This window comes from Sinohyriopsis cumingii, chromosome 13 (assembly GCF_028554795.1).
Source record: "Sinohyriopsis cumingii isolate HCF-2022 chromosome 13, ASM2855479v2, whole genome shotgun sequence".
Taxonomy (NCBI): Eukaryota; Metazoa; Mollusca; class Bivalvia; order Unionida; family Unionidae; genus Sinohyriopsis; species Sinohyriopsis cumingii.
The window spans coordinates 80585146-80600579 of record NC_142973.1 but is presented as its reverse complement, the minus strand read 5'-3'; the positions used below and the strand labels follow the sequence as shown (position 1 = coordinate 80600579).

At 33.0% G+C, this 15434-nt stretch overlaps 1 protein-coding gene across 1 annotated transcript in view; it reads left to right on the top strand.

The window, feature by feature from the left end:
* Positions 1-15434, top strand: part of LOC149785890 (uncharacterized) — a 111171-nt gene that overhangs the window by 40762 nt on the left and 54975 nt on the right. Inside the window, exons 18-22 of the mRNA XM_089979884.1 lie at positions 368-482; positions 6072-6211; positions 7384-7521; positions 8227-8253; positions 11837-11951. Coding sequence (XP_089836010.1) covers positions 368-482; positions 6072-6211; positions 7384-7521; positions 8227-8253; positions 11837-11951 — 535 coding nt within the window. The remainder of the gene's footprint in view (positions 1-367; positions 483-6071; positions 6212-7383; positions 7522-8226; positions 8254-11836; positions 11952-15434) is intronic.

Below are 15434 nucleotides of genomic sequence, written 5' to 3'. Positions count from 1 at the left end.
TAATAATGTAATATAATGTTATTTAACTTACTGATGTAATATAATGTTATATAACTTACTGATGTAATATAATGTTATTTAACTTACTGATGTAATATAATGTTATATAACTTAATAATGTAATATAATGTTATTTAACTTACTGATAGAATATGATGTTATTTAACTTACTGATATAATACAATGTTATTTAATTGACTGATGTAATATAATGTTATTTAACTTACTGATGTAATATAATATTATTTAACTTACTGATATAAAATGATGTTATTTAACTTTCTGATACTTCTTATATCTAATAAAAATACACTTGTAGTGACCTCCTTTTCACTGTATTGCTATAATGATCTTGTCTGTACCCCAGATGTATGCGTGTACAAAGGAACAAAGTACTACCAGGGTCAGACATGGCAGGATGGCTGCGACTACAATTGTGTATGTGAAGACGGAAGTCTTGGGCTGTACCGATGTGCATCTGTGTGAGTATGATGTAGCTGTATATGGTATACATACGTTTGCCAAATAACAAGGAATAGTTTGCTATTTTAGGATGAATATTTTTACCTGCTGCAGCCATTTTCAGTCAATGAAGCTAAGAACAGTGATAAGGTTGAAAGCTAAGGAGTCATAAACTATTATGCTACAAAGTATCTATTTTTAGTTTCATGGTATGCTATGCAGTAATGTTTGCCAAATAACAAGGAATAGTTTGAACCTAAGGAAGACTTGGTGTGATATGTAATATTCACCAAAGAACAAAGACTATTTAATGCCAAAAAGCAGACATAGGTGGGGGTGTTAAGGTCTAAGTAATCAAGGAAACTAGTTGAAATGTAAAGGTCTGTGATTATTTTTTTAGAAACAATCAACCATATATTTTAACCCTTTACCTCATGCAAGCACCTTTTGATGCCTCTACTCCATTCACATGTAAGCGCCTTTGGACGCCTCAACCTGATTCGCATACAAGTTCCTTTGGACACCTCTACCTGATCAATTCGCATACAAGCACCTTTTGATGCCTGCTGGAAACATCAGCCATTTTGAGCAGGTTTTCATAGTGCAACCTTCAGGGAAAAAACCCTATTAGATACTACATTCACTGGTGTGAATGACCATTACGTCAGATCACGTGGTCGCTGTTTATGCTCTGGTCAAAATCTGCTATTTAAAGTAACTGAGTCATATTCTCCACTCTCCGTAATGGAGGCCACAGATTTCGTTCCATACTTACACGAGTTTTCATGATTAGAATCACAACTGTGAAAGCTTCAAAAACTTAGGTAAAGGCTCTAATATTGATGTAGGCAGCAATTAGTTTTTATAAATTGTCAGATTCAGATGATTTAGTGATGTAGACTCAAAGAACTTGTAAATTTTGAGTATGAGAAATGGCAGTTATGGTTGGTCATGCGGCTTCACTGACTTGATGGTGAACAAGTTCTCTCAAGATTTTAAAGCACATAAAAAATTCTTCCATGAAAAATAGTTATACAGCTGTAACGATCAGATTTTACTGTTAAGTCTTTCATACATAATATGTGTACCAAAAATGTAAACTGGTTAAAATTGCTGTTAAACATAATACACACTACACTGCTAAACAGTTAACAGGCAGGCCTATGTGTATGGAGTCGAATAGGTAACAGGTGTTCTATTTATTGTGTACTGCACTGGGTAACTTTGCTACATGTGTATCAAAGGGCTAAAAAGCTATACACTCTATGAGGTAAAGGGTTAAATGGCTGTAGTTTTTCTACAGTTGTTTCATGGATGATATAATTTTTGTATTCTTGAAACTTTTACTTAGAGTCTCAAAAGGTATGTGACATGTCATCCACCATGTTGTTGGTGATTACAAAACAGCAGGGAGCTCTTTTAGCTGGAAGATTTTATGTATGTACTTAAATTTGCTGGAAAGTAATAAAATTAAAATTTAAGGTATAAAAAGAAAATTCAGAAGTAGAAAATTATGGCCACCAGTACTAAAAATATTGAAATCCCTTTAAATGACTTCTAAAAATACTACTGAGCAGAATTTGATCAAATTTGACAGAAGCATCTTGGAATGAGCACCTTTGAAGTTTGTCCATGATTCTGATCTGCCTTATGATATAGATGCTGTTACTAAGAATAGAAAAGGTACTGTTACTAAACATGACTTTAGACATCCTGGCATGAGGACCTTTCATGTCAATACAAATGATGCCAATTCATCATCAAATAGGGCTGTCATTACTGAATGAAGAAAGACCATTTATATGACTGTTTGCCAAAACTGATGCATGGAATTTGACTTGACAGAAAGCATCCTAAAATGATTCATAGAACTTGACAGAAAGCATTCAAAAATGATGCATAGAATTTGACTTGACAGAATGACAGAAAGCATCCTAAAATGATTCATAGAACTTGACAGAAAGCATTCAAAAATGATGCATAGAATTTGACTTGACAGAATGACAGAAAGCATCCTAAAATGATGTATGGAACTTGACTTGACATAAAGCATCCTAAAATGATGCAGAGAATTTGACAGAAAGCATTAAAAAATGATACATAGAATTTGACTTGACAGAATGACAGAAAGCATCCTAAAATGATGTATGGAACTTGACTTGACAGAAAGCATCCTAAAATGATGCAGAGAATTTGACAAAAAGCATCCTAAAATGATGCAAATAACTTGACAGAAAGCATTTTAAAATGATGCATAGAATTTGACTTGACAGAATGACAGAAAGCATCCTAAAATGATGCATGGAACTTGACTTGACAGAAAGCATCCTAAAATGATGCATAGAACTTGACAGAAAGCATTTTAAAATGATGCATAGAATTTGACTTGACAGAATGACAGAAAGCATCCTAAAATGATGCATAGAATTTGACTTGACAGAATGACAGAAAGCATCCTAAAATGATGCATGGAACTTGACTTGACAGAATGCATCCTAAAATGATGCATATAATTTGACTTGACAAAATGACAGAAAGTATCCTAAAATGATGCATGGAACTTGACTTGAAAGAAAGCATCCTAAAATGATGCAAAGAATTTGACTTGACAAAATGACAGAAAGTATCCTAAAATGATGCATGGAACTTGACTTGACAGAACGCATCCTAAAATGATGCAAAGAATTTGACTTGACAGAATGACAGAAAGTATCCTAAAATGATGCATGGAGCTTGACAGAAAGCATCTTAAAATGATGCATAGAATTTGACTTGACAGAATGACAGAAAGCATCCTGAAATGATGCATAGAATTTGACTTGACAGAATGACAGAAAGCATCCTAAAATGATGCATGGAACTTGACTTGACAGAAAGCATCCAAAAATGAGGCATAGAACTTGACAGAAAGCATTTTAAAATGATGCAAAGAATTTGACTTGACAGAATGACAGAAAGCATCCTAAAATGATGCATAGAATATGACTTGACAGAATGACAGAAAGCATCCTAAAATGATGCATGGAACTTGACTTGACAGAATGCATCCTAAAATGATGCATAGAATTTGACTTGACAGAATGACAGAAAGCATCCTAATCTGATGCATGGAACTTGACTTGAAAGAAAGCATCCTAAAATGATGCAAAGAATTTGACTTGACAAAATGACAGAAAGTATCCTAAAATGATGCATGGAACTTGACTTGACAGAACGCATCCTAAAATGATGCAAAGAATTTGACTTGACAGAATGACAGAAAGCATCCTAAAATGATGCATGGAACTTGACAGAAAGCATCTTAAAATGATGCATTCAATTTGACTTGACAGAATGACAGAAAGCATCCTAAAATGATGCATAGAATTTGACTTGACAGAATGACAGAAAGCATCCTAAAATGATGCATGGAACTTGACAGAAAGCATCCAAAAATGAGGCATAGAACTTGACAGAAAGCATTTTAAAATGATGCAAAGAATTTGACTTGACAGAATGACAGAAAGCATCCTAAAATGATGCATAGAATATGACTTGACAGAATGACAAAAAGTATCCTAAAATGATGCATGGAACTTGACTTGACAGAATGCATCCTAAAATGATGCATAGAATTTGACTTGACAGAATGACAGAAAGCATCCTAATCTGATGCATGGAACTTGACTTGAAAGAAAGCATCCTAAAATGATGCAAAGAATTTGACTTGACAAAATGACAGAAAGTATCCTAAAATGATGCATGGAACTTGACTTGACAGAACGCATCCTAAAATGATGCAAAGAATTTGACTTGACAGAATGACAGAAAGCATCCTAAAATGATGCATGGAACTTGACAGAAAGCATCTTAAAATGATGCATAGAATTTTACTTGACAGAAAGCATCCTAAATGAAGACCTTTCAAGTTTCTACATATGATGATTAACTGTCAACTGCATTCACCATTACTAAAACATTGAAAAACATTTAAATAAATTCTTCTAAAAAATTGCTCAACTGTAGTTGACCAAATATGACAGTATCCTGGCAAAAGGGGCTTTCATATTTATTGAAATGATGTCAATCCACTGCTAAAAGTGGAAAAATCTTTATAAAACTTTATCTAACAAAAGCTGCTAACATAATCTGAGCAACTTTGACACAAAGATTGCTGGTAAAGGGGCCTTTCATTATTGGACAAAGTGATGCTGATGTGAGCAACTTTGACACAAAGATTGCTGGTAAAGGGGCCATTCATTATTGGACAAAGTGATGCTGATGTGAGCAACTTTGACACAAAGATTGTTGGTAAAGCGGCCTTTCATTATTGGACAAAGTGATGCTTATATGAGCCACTTTGACACAAAGATTGTTGGTAAAGGGGCCTTTCATTATTGGACAAAGTGATGCTGATGTGAGTCACTTTGACACAAAGATTGTTGGTAAAGGGGCCTTTCATTATTGGACAAAGTGATGCTGATGTGAGCAACTTTGACACAAAGATTGCTGGTAAAGGGGCCTTTCATTATTGGACAAAATGATACTGATGTGCCATCAAATATTAACATAGACAAACTAGGAGAACCTCAAGACAGTTTTTTCAGAGTATAAGCAATGAACAGCATTGGAAGGAATTTGAAAAGAAAGTATCCTAAAGACCCAGATTTCTTGGACAGCTGCTCTTGGCTCTTGGATGACATTCTGATGGCTTATCAGCTTCTTTCACATATTTTGCAATTTGTTGATAATTTGGATTCATTATCATACTACTATTTCAAAGGTTTCCCTCAGCATTCTGGTAAACTCTTGAACTTAACAAACCAGCTTTTAAAAATGAGCTTTACAAAGATTAATGCTTAATTTTGAAGTTTCAAATTTCATGAATCTCTAATAACCAGATAGAAGTCTGTCAGTTTAAATTGTACATTTAAGAAATTCTGAATTCCAATGAAGATAATTCCAAATTCTTAGATAGAGCTGTATGAAAGTCAGTCTGATTAACACCTATACATGATGCTGACATTTACAGTTTTGAAACATGCAGCCAGTATTGTCAAGTGGTACATTTTATAGGTAGCAGCCAGTATTGTCAAGTGGTACATTTTATAAATAGTAGCCAGTATTGACACAAGTTACATTTTATAGGTAGCAGCCAGTATTGACAAGTGGTACATTTTGTAGGTAGCAGCCAGTATTGTCAAGTGGTATATGTTACAGATAGCAGCCAGTATTGTCAAGTGGTACATTTTATAGATATGTGGTATATGTTACAGATAGCAGCCAGTATTGTCAAGTGGTACATTTTATAGATAGTAGCCAGTATTGACACAATGGTACATTTTATAGGTAGAAGCCAGTATTGACAAGTGGTACATTTTATTAATAGCAGCCAGTACTGACAAATGGTACATTTTATAGATAGCAGCCCTAATTTATGAGTGGTACATTTTATAGATAGTAGCCAGTATTGACAAATGGTACATATTATAGATAGCAGCCAGAATTTACAAAGTGGGACATTTTATTATTAGTAGCCACTATTGACAAGTGGTATATTTTATTGATAGATGTTGAATATATTGGTACACTATTGACAGATCTGTTATAATCTGACCCAATACCTACAGGTGTGGTAACTATGGTAACCTGCCTCCAGAGTGTCACTTGCAGACCAGTCCAGGAAAGTGTTGCCCAGAGCCCATGTGTGATTTCAGCAAACAGTTTGGCTCATTTAGTGGTGCAGGAACCACTAGTGGAAAGGGCTCTGGTGAGAAACTGCTTGCAAATTAATACAGCTTTCATGATTAAGACTTTAAGTCATGGATTGGGGACATTCAATCATGTGGACTTCTAGGAAGTCAGTTCAAATTACGCTATTCAAGTTTAAGTCCTATCTGTCAAAATAATACAAAATATTTGTTCAAATTTTAAATTTAAGTATTTAAGACAATACTTTGTACTAAGGTGAAGTCAAAGATTTGTTTGAAAACTTTTATGTATTGGATTGGTGTTTATAGGTCAGGAATTATACATTTGTACAGTCAGTAATTTCACTGCCTTAAATCAAATAACTCAAATGAATATGTCTTTGTGTCTAAGGGTCTAAGTTATAATTATATTCTAGTGTAATTACACCTCAAGTCAAGTATCTAAGTTATAAGTATATTCTAGTGTAATTATGCCTTCAAATCAAGGATCTAAGCTGTAATTATAGTCTAGTGTAATTACACCTCAAGTCAAGTATCTAGGTTTTGATTATATTCTAATGTAATTATACCTCATATCAATGATCTAAGCTGTAATTATTGTCTAGTGTAATTACACCTCAAGTCAAGTATCTAGGTTTTAATTATCTTCTAGTGTAATGATACCTCATATCAATGATCTAAGCTGTAATTATTGTCTAGTGTAATTACACCCCAAGTCAAGTATCTAGATTTTAATTATATTCTAGTGTAATTATGCCTTCAAATCAAGGATCTAAGCTTTAATTATAGTCTAGTGTAATTATGCCTTCAAATCAAGGATCTAAGCTTTAATTATAGTCTAGTGTAATTATGCCTTCAAATCAAGGATCTAAGTTGTGATTATTGTCTAGTGTAATTGAGCATAAGCTAGTTTAAATGTGAACCCATTTGATTTTCAATCCTTAGTAAAGGGAAGAAGGAATACACACATTTAAAGTTGTATCATGAAGTATCAAATTTAAGTGATGTTGCTTGTTTTGAGATTGTTAGTTTTGAAACAATCCTTTTTTTGTAAAGAGGGCATTTTTTTAAGACGGTGTTAAGTTTAATGATTGTGTGTTTCATGAGTTGATTTAGAGGACCATTATACTTGATTGCACTTCCCATTTATTAATATAGATATAAATTTATGATAAATAAATAATAGATGAAATGTTTAAAATGAACCATTAACTTTCCACTTACTTCACAGGCTTTATGGCCATCCCGACCATTCCCCCCTGCATGGATAAAGACAGCAACTGTAACCGCTACCCCAAAGCCACCTGCTTAAACCCCACCTACCAACAGTGGGCTATGGACCAATGCCGTAGTTACTGTGGATTCTGCAGTATGTACTATCTCTCCTCTCCATCTTATGGCGGATGGACACCTTTATCAGTTAGAAACAATAGTTATAATTGAATTACAGATATGCCAAATGTATTGGATTACACACAGACACACAAACTTGTGTATATTTTATGCACTGATATTGTATATCAATCAGACTGGTAGCACAAAACATTATTTACTGAGGCATTTAGCAGTGGAGTTTTTAATTAGCTTAGTATATTTTGGGCTTCAGATAGGCTGTTTTCATAGCAGAATTTAAACTGTAGAGTTTATACATAGTTTAATTTATTTTGGGCCTTAAAAATTATGTTTGTACAGCCAAGATCTTACCTAGTTTAGTATATTTTGGGCTTCAGATAGGCTGTTTGTACAGTAGAGCATATACTTAGCTTATTATATTTTGGTCTTCAGATAGGCTGTTTTCATAGCAGAATTTAAACTGTAAATCATATCCTAGATGTATCAGAAAAACTTAAATTTAGCACTATATTTTGTAAATTGTTGAAAAATAAATGTTTTAAGATAATTGTTCATGGTTTGTTATGTTTTTATTTGAGTGCAATAAGTTTTTGACTGATAACGTTCCAACAGATCACTTACAAAGAGATGAAGACAGTAATGAATTACATTAATATGGTGAAATTACTCTTATTGAATTTCTGCATGAAAACTAAAATTTAATTTTTTTTCTTACTTTCAGATCTAGCTCCAACTGTAGCACCAGATGGTAAGCACTGTTAGTGGCAAAAAGCCATAGTCTTCCCCCTTCTTACTTTCCTTTTCAGCACAAAAAGAAACAAGACATGAAACTTACTGTAAAGCATGTTTTAGCACTCCTTATAGTATCTCTTTGCATACAGAGAACATTTATTGTTGTTGTTGTTTTGGGGTTTAATGCCATTTTTCAGCACAAGATAGGCTATACATGGCGGCCAGTGTTAATGGTGGAGGAAGATTCCTGGAAAACCCTGGAAAGAACCACTGACCCACAAGAAGCTACTGGCAAGCTTTCTCACATACCCACATTGGCTGAATCCTAGACTTGAACCCACACAGACAGAGGTGAGATGGCAGTGATCCATAATGGAGAGTGCTTTAGACCACTTGACCACTCAGGGCCCAGAACATTTATTGTAACTTCCATTAAAATACATTGAAGGGAATATATATTTTGGGACAGGAAGAAATAGTTGCTTTTTTCTTGTCACAAAACTTATGAACTGAAATAAATCACTTATATAAGTTGTCCCAAAACTGTTGAAAATGAGAAATTACCAACCCACCACCCCACTTATTGGTGTGCCAAATATGGAAATAATTTTTCAATATTTGATCAGAATGTCAGAAATAATTTTCTTCTTCTTTCTTTGGCTTGTTTTTCCTATCCATTTTATTAGAAATAAATCCCAAAATTGAATGAAAAAAGTGAAATATTGTTAGAAATCCCAATATTGAATGAAAAAGTGAAATATTGTTAGAAATCCCAAAATTGAATGAAAAAAGTGAAATATTGTTAGAAATCCCAAAATTGAATGAAAAAAGTGAAATATTGTTAGAAAATTTGGATCAGGCTTTCACCTATGTAGACATCTCATAGATCCAAGTTGCCACCACCATACTTCAAAAAAAAAATGATTACTGAAAAGTGATTACTGAAGTTGTAACTCACCTTGGGAATTAGAAAGTTGTTTATTGGTTGATTTTAATGTTTATTAAGCAGCTATTCTGCTGATGACTATGGTAGTCAATGTCTTTGTAATTGTTAAATTAGCCATTTTCCTTGATGTAAGTGGCCATGACTACATAAAGTACACAGGCAATCAAAATGTTTTCATGGCTTATTTTCCACCTCAGAATGATAAAATAAAGTCACATTTGGACTTCAGTGGTTGGGAAGTGCATATTTAATTTGTACTGCATGCTTGACCATTAGCCATAATTTAGGGTAGGAGTTTGAGCCTACCTGACTAATGTCTTTTTAAAAAATATGTTTACTTGGATTTAGGTTCAGGACCTTGATATTTCCCTAGAAAATTCTATTGTCTGCCTGATTTTATGCAGTTTGCTTGAATTTAAGTAAACAGACCTGAACTTTTTATGCATTTGATCAAAATTCCCATTGGAAATGACCCATATCCTGGTCTTTTATTATTTCTTAGGTTTTTATATAATGTTCTGATAAACAAAAATTATTCATTTCCATTTTAATATCAGCATATAATTTGAGAGGGATCATTATTTAAATTATTCATTGAAATTACAAAGTGCTCATTGACTTTTTGGACTAAACCACTACATTATGATTTTTGAGAACTCGTTTTCAAAGACATTCTGGATTTATGTCACTATGATACATCGAGACTATTGGTAAATCAGCACATGCAAGATTCTTGGAATTAATTTGGAACAGTCTATGCTTTTGGATTTAATTCACAATATTATAAGTTATTATAAAGTAATTGCTTTAACAGTTTCTTGTATTTATCATGTTGCAATGACAGCTGGATGTATCTATTGTGTTACATCAACAGACTGTTGTAGGATAATGAAACAATTCATGTGTTTATCATGTTACATGGACAGTCTGATGTATTTGTCATGTTACATGGACAGTCTAATGTATTTATCATGTTAGATGGATAGTCTGATGTATTTATCATGTTACATGGACAATCTGATGTATTTATCATGTTACATGGATAGTCTGATGTATTTATCATGTTACATGGACAGTCTGATATATTTATCATGTTACATGGACAGTCTGATGTATTTATCATGTTATGTGGACAGTCTGATATATTTATCATGTTACATGGACAGTCTGATGTATTTATCATGTTACATGGATAGTCTGATGTATTTATCATGTTACATAGACTGTCTCTTGTAGTCAATTCATTAGCATTGACAGCTAATCAGCAAACCTGTTCTAAATGTTTCCTGCTTTGCATCACTTTTGGAGCAGCTTATTTAAAAAGTAGTTTTAATGATGCCAACACCAGTTTTAACATTTTTATGCCGGACAGTCATTGGAAATCAGTACCAATGAGCACAGATTTACTAAGTCATGTTACTGTGTGGCACTGCATAATGTTTGTAGAGGAAGTAGCAGTAACAATGGCCACATATTTGGCTGGGTCTTGCTACTTATACAGCTGATGTTTATCAAAAGACATGCAGTGTCAACAAAGGTCAGGGTTATATACAAGGTTTCACTTACTGTATGATAGGTTTTATCACTCATTACAGCCTGATGTGTGTACAATGGTCAGGATATGCAGGGTTACACACATGACTGGTTTTATCACTCATTACAGCCTGTTGTGTGTACAAAGGTCAGGGATATATGCAGGGTTACACTCATGACTGGTTTTATCACTCATTATAGCCCGTTGTGTGTACAAAGGTCAGGGATATATGCAGGGTTACACTCATGACTGGTTTTATCACTCATTATAGCTGGTGTGTGTACAATGGTCAGGGATATATGCAGGGTTACACTCATGACTGGTTTTATCACTCATTATAGCCCGTTGTGTGTACAAAGGTCAGGGATATATGCAGGGTTACACTCATGACTGGTTTTATCACTCATTATAGCTGGTGTGTGTACAATGGTCAGGGATATATGCAGGGTTACACTCATGACTGGTTTTATCACTCATTATAGCCTGTTGTGTGTACAAAGGTCAGGGATATATGCAGGGTTACACTCATGACTAGTTTTATCAGTCATTATAGCCCGTTGTGTGTACAAAGGTCAGGGATATATGCAGGGTTACACTCATGACTGGTTTTATCACTCATTATAGCTGGTGTGTGTACAATGGTCAGAGATATATGCAGGGTTACACTCATGACTGGTTTTATCACTCATTATAGCCCATTGTGTGTACAAAGGTCAGGGATATATGCAGGGTTACACTCATGACTGGTTTTATCACTCATTATAGCTGGTGTGTGTACAATGGTCAGGGATATATACAGGGTTACACTCATGACTGGTTTTATCACTCATTATAGCCCGTTGTGTGTACAAAGGTCAGGAATATATGCAGGGTTACACTCATGACTAGTTTTATCAGTCATTATAGCCCGTTGTGTGTACAAAGGTCAGGGATATATGCAGGGTTACACTCATGACTGGTTTTATCACTCATTATAGCCCGTTGTGTGTACAAAGGTCAGGGATATATGCAGGGTTACACTCATGACTGGTTTTATCACTCATTACAGCCTGGTGTGTGTACAATGGTCAGGGCTATATGCAGGGTTACACTCATGACTGGTTTTATCATTCATTACAGCCCGTTGTGTGTACAAAGGTCAACAGTACATGCAGGGTCAAACATGGGTGGATGGATGTGACTTGGAGTGTACATGTGAGAATGCTACATATGGATTCTACAGATGTAACAAGAGGTATTGATACTAGTTCACATTTGTTATATTGGTATGGCTACAAACAGGATGATGGGATATTATCTAGTGAACTCTTAGTGTTGTTAATATAGCCAAAAATAACATTTTTGCATATATACAGCTTCATCTTTTGGTGCTAAAAATCACATGATCATGTACACAGCTACATCTTTTGGTGCTAAAAATGGCATGATCATGTACACAGCTACATCTTTTCGTGCTAAAAATGACATGATCATGTACACAGCTACATCTTTTGGTGGTAAAAATGACATGATCATGTACACAGCTACATCTTTTGGTGCTAAAAATGGCATGATCATGTACACAGCTACATCTTTTGGTGGTAAAAATGGCATGATCATGTACACAGCTACATCTTTTCGTGCTAAACATGGCATGATCATGTACACAGCTACATCTTTTGGTGCTAAAAATGGCATGATCTTGTACACAGCTACATCTTTTGGTGGTAAAAATGACATGATCGTGTACATAGCTACATCTTTTGGTGGTAAAAATGGCATGATCATGTACACAGCTACATCTTTTGGTGCTAAAAATGGCATGATCATGTACACAGCTACATCTTTTCGTGCTAAAAATGGCATGATCATGTACACAGCTACATCTTTTGGTGGTAAAAATGACATGATCATGTACACAGCTACATCTTTTGGTGCTAAAAATGGCATGATCATGTACACAGCTACATCTTTTCGTGCTAAAAATGACATGATCATGTACACAGCTACATCTTTTGGTGGTAAAAATGACATGATCATGTACACAGCTACATCTTTTGGTGCTAAAAATGGCATGATCATGTACACAGCTACATCTTTTGGTGGTAAAAATGGCATGATCATGTACACAGCTACATCTTTTCATGCTAAAAATGGCATGATCATGTACACAGCTACATCTTTTGGTGGTAAAAATGACATGATCATGTACACAGCTACATCTTTTGGTGCTAAAAATGGCATGATCATGTACACAGCTACATCTTTTGGTGGTAAAAATGGCATGATCATGTTCACAGCTACATCTTTTGGTGGTAAAAATGGCATGATCATGTACACAGCTACATCTTTTGGTGCTAAAAATGGCATGATCATGTACACAGCTACATCTTTTGGTGGTAAAAATGGCATGATCATGTTCACAGCTACATCTTTTGGTGGTAAAAATGGCATGATCATGTACACAGCTACATCTTTTGTTGCTAAAAATGGCATGATCATGTTCACAGCTACATCTTTTGGTGGTAAAAATGGCATGATCATGTACACAGCTACATCTTTTGGTGGTAAAAATGGCATGATCATGTACACAGCTACATCTTTTGGTGGTAAAAATGGCATGATCATGTACACAGCTACATCTTTTGGTGGTAAAAATGGCATGATCATGTACACAGCTACATCTTTTGGTGGTAAAAATGGCATGATCATGTACACAGCTACATCTTTTGGTGGTAAAAATGGCATGATCATGTACACAGCTACATCTTTTGGTGGTAAAAATGGCATGATCATGTACACAGCTACATCTTTTGGTGGTAAAAATGGCATGATCATGTTCACAGCTACATCTTTTGGTGGTAAAAATGGCATGATCATGGTAAATGATTGACTATTTAAAGACTGTGATAACTTGGAAACTTTGTGCATGCTTGATATCTCTCTCTTTCTACATATGTATAAGGTATAAATTATATTTCAGTTAACAATGTTGTATGTATAAGGTATAAATTATATTTCAGTTAACAATGTCATATGTATAAGGTATAAATTATATTTCAGTTAACAATGTCATATGTATAAGGTATAAATTACATTTCAGTTAACAGTGTCAAATGTATAAGGTATAAATTACATTTCAGTTAACAATGTCAAATGTATAAGGTATAAATTATATTTCAAATAGCAATGTCATATGTATAAGGTATAAATTATATTTCAAATAGCAATGTCATATGTATAAGGTATAAATTATATTTCAAATAGCAATGTCATATGTATAAGGTATAAATTATATTTCATTTAACAATGTCATATGTATAAGGTATAAATTATATTTCAGTTAACAATGTCATTTGTATAAGGTATAAATTATATTTCAGTTAAAAATATCATATGTATAAGGTACAAATTATATTTCAAACAGCAACGTCATTTGCATAAGGTATAAATTATATTTCAGTTAACAATGTCATTTGCATAAGGTATAAATTATATTTCAGTTAACAATGTCATATGTATAAGGTATAAATTATATTTCAGTTAACAATGTCAAATGTATAAGGTATAAATTACATTTCAGTTAACAATGTCAAATGTATAAGGTATAAATTATATTTCAGTTAACAATGTCATATGTATAAGGTATAAATTATATTTCAAATAGCAATGTCTTATGTATCAGGTATAAATTATATTTCAGTTAACAATGTCATATGTATAAGGTATAAATTATATTTCAGTTAACAATGTCATATGTATAAGGTATAAATTATATTTCAGTTAACAATGTCAAAAGTATAAGGTATAAATTATATTTCAAATAGCAATGTCATATGTATAAGGTATAAATTATATTTCAAATAGCAATGTCATATGTATAAGGTATAAATTATATTTCAGTTAACAATGTCAAATGTATAAGGTATAAATTACATTTCAGTTAACAATGTCAAATGTATAAGGTATAAATTATATTTCAAATAGCAATGTCATATGTATAAGGTATAAATTATATTTCAGTTAACAATGTCATATGTATAAGGTATAAATTATATTTCAGTTAACAATGTCATATATATAAGGTACAAATTATATTTCAAATAGCAATGTCATATGTATAAGGTATAAATTATATTTCAAATAGCAATGTCATATGTATAAGGTATAAATTATATTTCAGTTAACAATGTCATATGTATAAGGTATAAATTATATTTCAAATAGCAATGTCATATGTATAAGGTATAAATTATATTTCAAATAGCAATGTCATATGTATAAGGTATAAATTATATTTCAAATAGCAATGTCATATGTATAAGGTATAAATTATATTTCAAATAGCAATGTCATATGTCTAAGGTATAAATTATATTTCAGTTAACAATGTCATATGTATAAGGTATAAATTATATTTCAGTTAACAATGTCATATGTATAAGGTACAAATTATATTTCAAATAGCAATGACATATGTATAAGGTATAAATTATATTTCAAATAGCAATGTCATATGTATAAGGTATAAATTATATTTCAGTTAACAATGTCATATGTATAAGGTGTAAATTATATTTCAGCTAACAATGTCATATGTATAAGGTACAAATTATATTTCAAATAGCAATGTCATATGTATACGGTATAAATTATATTTCAAATAGCAATGTCATATGTATAAGGTATAAATTATATTTCAAATAGCAATGTCATATGTATAAGGTATAAATTATAT